Source organism: Malus sylvestris, chromosome 4, assembly GCF_916048215.2.
Source record: "Malus sylvestris chromosome 4, drMalSylv7.2, whole genome shotgun sequence".
Classification (NCBI taxonomy): Eukaryota; Viridiplantae; Streptophyta; class Magnoliopsida; order Rosales; family Rosaceae; genus Malus; species Malus sylvestris.
In genome coordinates, this window is record NC_062263.1 from 14,888,770 (window position 1) to 14,894,706 (window position 5,937).

The 5,937-nt window shown below is 36.9% G+C and overlaps 1 protein-coding gene across 1 annotated transcript; it reads right to left on the minus strand.

Moving 5' to 3' along the window:
* Positions 1-4,587: 4,587 nt before the first annotated feature.
* LOC126618141 (uncharacterized) lies at positions 4,588-5,436 on the minus strand. Its single transcript, XM_050286234.1, has one exon. The coding sequence runs from the start codon at positions 5,434-5,436 to the stop codon at positions 4,588-4,590; it is 849 nt and encodes a 282-aa protein (XP_050142191.1).
* Between the last annotated feature and the right edge of the window lie 501 nt (positions 5,437-5,937).

Consider the following 5,937-nt stretch of genomic DNA (forward strand, 5'->3'; position numbering starts at 1 on the left):
TCAAGGTGTAACGACCCGAAATTTCTAATTCGGAAGCTAATTACTAAGATAGGCCCCAAATTCATTTTCTTAGCAAATTTTACTAAAAGATCAATCTCAGGTATTTTATTATGTTTGCATCTAACCTTCTCGTTAGACTACCTACGTACCCTACTAAGGGATCAAGCCATTTGTAGTTCACATTACACTTCTACAACAACATACTAAAATTTCATTTCAATCCAACGGTTGGATCTTCGTCAATCACAACATTCGAGTGGCGGTTGATGTTTTATTTTACGAACTTGCAAATCCAATTTAGGAAGATCCGGATATAGCATTCCCGATCCATAAGTTTCCAAGGTCCTCAAATATTACGTATTATAATGTCTCAAAGTTTGGTGACGATCCAACAGTTGGATCGTCAATTCATATTTTGACCAAGTAGTGTATCGTAGTGAAATTAGGTTTAAACGATCAAACTCAAATCTAAAATCAAGACATCTAATTTAGCTTAAAATAGCATCGTCGGCCCTCTGGCCACATGCCGCTGCATACGCCGCCGTGGGTGGCAGTAGGCAGCCTCAATTTGTTGGAAAATTTCAACTATTTCTAAAAATTACCAAATTTTACAGGCAAGTAGGTCTCAGTAAGGGTAGCAATTTTCATACATGGGCCGGTGTCCAATTCTGCAGGAAAACGCCTAAATTTTCCCATGAACGGCTGGAACCCTAGGTATGGTTGTGCTTCGATTCGACCACCACTAGTGCTCCGCCACCCCCAAACCTGTTTGGGCTTTGTTCCTGACCTCTAAAGTAGTGTTTTGGTGATGAAGATCGAGTGTATTTCATTCGAAATTGACAAATTGCCACCAAGAGTCCCACGGCGCCGTCGCCACTATACACCATGAAAATGCCTCATTTGCTTCGAATTTTTGGGTGATCAACTAAGGAGGAGGGGCGTGATGGATGTTTGCAGGTGATGGGGAGTCATGATTCGCCGAAAATAGTGGCGAATATAGCCAAAATTGGTTCGGGGAGATCCGGGTTCTCCTCGAGTCAAACGGGTCACAAGGACGGTCACAGTGATAAAGGGCATGAGTTTGGTGTGTCTCACTTCCCTCCTTTCCCTACTTGATCTCCCTTCCTGATTGGATTCCCCTGATTCCTCCTTTTTCCCCCTCTTCCTAATTGGTTCCCCTTCTTCTTGCTTCCTTCCTCCCTTTCATTTTCTGCCATCAGGCAGTTTTCTTTCTTTATTTTTTTTATTTATTTTTTTTTCACCAAAAACATATATTTTAAATTTTTCAGGGTATTACACAAGGAACTTATGTCCCTCATTTAATAGTCTATGGACTGAGGCGCTTATATCATTTCAATTAAGGAAATGTTGTTCTCTGAATTGATTCAAAAACTTCAAGTTTTAATTTTGATCATGGAACTTTGGGTTCAATCTTTAAGTAAATAAAGCTTGTGAGAATGACTTTTATTCAATGCCATTTCACATAAATATCAAAGCTTAAAGCAAAGCCCATTGTAAATAAATTGCTTAAAATGAATAATACTTAAAGATAACGACTGTTATTATGAGAAAGGCTACAGTTCCACACAATTCATATTATAATAATGTATAGTATATAGTATAGGATGTGCTATTATACTGCACCAATCATATTAATACCAAAATTAATGATAATAAGGAAAAATTGAATATTAAGTTACTATACTTCCTCTCTCCTTTATAATGTGGTCATTTACAGAACCATAATCTCTGTTAGATCCTATTAGTTGCTCAGGAAGTAGCAGTAATGGTTCCACCAAGTTTTGGAGTCAAGAGTTGAGATTGAGAATGGATCTGACCCAAAATTTTATTTCGGATTTTATCCGTTCTATTGGGTACGAATGGAAGGATAATGAACAACTTCAATGAAGGAAGAGTTTTCATCCAAGATAAGGAAATTGGACTTTAAAAATTGCTAACATGGTTAACCGTTTTTCTGTAGATTAGTATTGCAAAGATCTGCAATAATTTGACCATTGGATCTTTATGAGATTTTAACATATTATGGGAGAGAAGATAAGAAACAACTTTTATGAAGGAAAAGTTTCTACTTGAGTACAGGAAGTTGGAGTTTATATACAGTCATACAACAAGATATATACTTGATTTTAGAAAACTAGTCGTATTGAGATATGAGGATAAAATGAAAGAATTTTCTTATTTTTGATATTCAAAACAATAGAGGTGAGAGGTAGGTAGTGCTTTACTGGCTTCATGGTGTGCTTTTCATTGACACGAAAGCTTATCGTGATGATAATGTGGTGTGAAATAGATAATCTATGTAGTGGTATATAAAGTAAATAAGAAGCAATGTTTACGAGGTTCGTAAATAAGCCTACATCCTCGAAACAACATTAGTAGTTTTTTTTGTTATTTCAAATACTAAAAGTACAAATATAACTCTTACTATTATTCTCTCGTCTTTCTAGCCTTAGCATAGCCGTCTTGCTGTCACATATAGATATGATAATTGATGGTAATTACAAATAAGCTCTCCCCACGTATTTATAGTAAATAGTGTCGAGTACAAATGACTTTCGCGAAAGCAAATTATACACCCATACATTAATATTTACATCAGTGTTTTGACATGAAATGAATACAATATTACTAGACTTGGCCATTCACATTTCCATCCACATTTGCAAATGCAATTACATTTTTTTTTATCAAAGAGGTGCAATAATTCCGTTGGTTAGATTTAGAGCGGCAAACGCTGCCGTGTCGCCTCATCATCAGTTTCGTCATCCCACATGAAAAATATCAGAAAACTGATCAAACGCACCTCATTTACTTGTCAGACGCTTTCCTCAGCAGCTTTGCTTTTACTTGAAAGCTCTGCATACTGCAAAGGTTAGGCCTTCTCCCTTGGGCCTTCCTCTTCCCTCGCCATTTTTACACCTTCAAGCTTCAGTTATCTCTTCTGGTTCACGTAGTTTTTAGTTAACCTAGGAGAATGGACGGTGGATTCGAGCCCCAGGTGTCCATTGACGACGACCATTCCCACCAGAAAGTCAACTCTCTCACCGATATGGAATCTGGGAATTTCGGGTATTTCTCCTTTTTCAAAAATTTTGAATTTTTGAGCTGAATTTTGTGATTAATTGTTGTTGCTATTGATGTATTTTTGACGGTGCGCGCATTACAAACGGAGGTGTAAGATCAGAGCACCATGCTGTGATGGGATATTCGATTGCAGGCATTGCCATAACGAAGCTAAGGTCAGTTTTTATTTATTTTTCTTCCGGGTTTTTATTTATTTCGTGATCGTTGTGAAATTCAGCTTCTGATGATTTGGATGTTTTTGTTCTTGTAGCAGAACTCATTGGAGGTTGATCCTTTTGATCCAGAAATCTTACCACAAGGGGTCTTAGTGTAAAAGTCCAAATAAAAATTTAGGGTGAAAAAACATATTGAAAATGAAATCATAGTACTTTCATTCATAATTCATAACGGAAACAATATTACAAGCTATAATTGTCCACGACGAGGTTTCATATTTTGAAAACGAAGCATTATAGCTTCATTTTCAATACAAGTAAAAATATATCTCTCAATATAAACAAGCAAGCTATCATTCAACCATTGATCTCCCATTTTGTTCCTAAGTGGACCCTTAACAATATTCATGACAGAAAATGCCCTCTCCACTGAAGCAGTTGCAACTGGTAAAATTAAAGACAATGTAATGAGCAAATATACATAATTGAATACTTGATGCATCCTTGTCTCCACCATTTTTTGTGCAAGATCACCAATCCCTTCCAATTGAGAGAAATCACTACTGAAACGCACATAATGAATATAAATCTCAAGTTGATCTTCAAGTGCCAAACAATCATCATCCGAAAAGTCTTGAGGATAAAATTGAGCAAGACGAAGTAACTTTGGTTTATCAAAAGCTACAAATAAATCTTTCGGACTTAAATATGCCAAACAAATAAGCAACTCATTATTTACCTCATTAAAGCGATCCTCTAACTCCGTAATTTGCTCATCAATGACATAAATAAAGAGCTCCACACGATAATGATGACGATTTGTCTTTATTGGAGCATTACGCCTTGACCTCCCTGGAAGTATAAATGCCTCTTCCATGTTAGGAACATCAATATGATGTTTTTCACAAAAAGAAGATACTTCATCAACCAATGCATCGAACCCATTATTCCTCATCCAATGTAACTTTTCCCTACATGATTTCACTAAAGCCATTGCATTCACAATTTCTTTATCTTTCCTTTGCAATGCTTGTGACAAATCATTTGTGAGTCCCAATATGACTTTCATCAAGAAAAGGTGAAACACAAACTCAAAAGTTCGTATGTCTCTCATTAACTTATTTGCTTCACCCGCACTTTCATTGGGATTATCATCAATAACCATTTGAAGCACATGAACCACGGATGAAAACATGGAAATGATGCTAATCAAGGTACCATAGTGTGAGTTCCATCGTGTGTCACCGGCACGTTTGAGACTTGTTTCTTGATTTAAGCCTCGCCCCGTTATAAGACAATCATTGTCAAAAGCTATCACAAGGTCTTCTTAAAGTTGCTGTCTAAGTAAATCACGCCACTTACAAGATGCTCCAACATGATTAACCACACTATTAGCCGTTGCAAAAAAAGAGGCAATGTCTATATTCTTCTTTGCTACGGCAACAAGAGCTAGTTGAAGTTGATGAGCAAAGCAATGAACATAATATGCACAAGGTTGTTCTCTCAATATCTTTGTTTTAAGGCCATTCAACTCACCTCTCATATTGCTAGCACCATCATAACCTTGTCCTCGTAGCTTGGAAATGCTCAAACCGTTGCTAGAAAAGAATGTGTCAATAGCATCCTTTAGTGAACTTGAAGTAGTGTCGATAACATGTTGGATACCCACAAATCTTTCAATTACATGCCCGTTGTCATCCACATAACGCAACACCATAGCCATTTGCTCTTTCACCGACACATCACGTGCTTCATCCACCAATATGGAAAAGAATCTATCTTTTAGACCATCCATGATAGCATCAAGTGTTTCAAGGGCACATGAATTCACAATTTCTTTTTTAATGGAAGGAGCTAGTAATTTGAGATTCCCCGGAGCATTTTCCATCACAACTTCTCTAACTTTATCATCATTATCTGCAAGGAATTGCAATAGCTCCAAGTAATTTCCCCTATTGCTTGAAGTGGCACTTTCATCATGGCCACGAAAAGCAAGACCTTGTCGCAATAAAAACTTAGTGCACTTGATTGATGCATTCAAGCATGTGCGATAAGCCTTACGAGCTTGGTCGGAGTGTTTGCTCACTGCCGTTTCAATATGTGTAGCTTGATTCATCAAATTTGTAGCAGCTTCTCTAGCTTTATTATGAACACTCCCAACCGGTCCAACATGCATCTTAAATCTTTCTCTCCCTTTCTTCCAAGTCCTAAATCCATCTCTAGTGAAAGCTTCATTACCCACTTGTTCAAAATTGGTTTTAAAGAGATAGCAATAGAGACAAAATGCCGCATCTTTAGATATACTATACTCCAACCAATCAAACTCATCAAACCATTGGAGAATGAAGCGTCGATTAATTCCCGACATATTAGTTATTGGGAAATTATGACCTCTAGGTTGACAAGGTCCTTTTTGTAAATACGATCTTCGGACCTCATCTCTCATATTAGCATCATAATCTATCATTTGAGTTCTTAATCCAGGATCCGCTTGAAGATTACCCAAAACACCATCTAACTGACTTTGTCTTGAACTTGGAGTTCTTGAACTACCAACAGTAGTTGAACTATCAACATTATTCGAACTACCCGAACCCGATGATGACTTTCTCTTAGAAAACCGTTCCATAATAATTCTACATATACAAAATATTCAAAATAAATACTCACAATATAA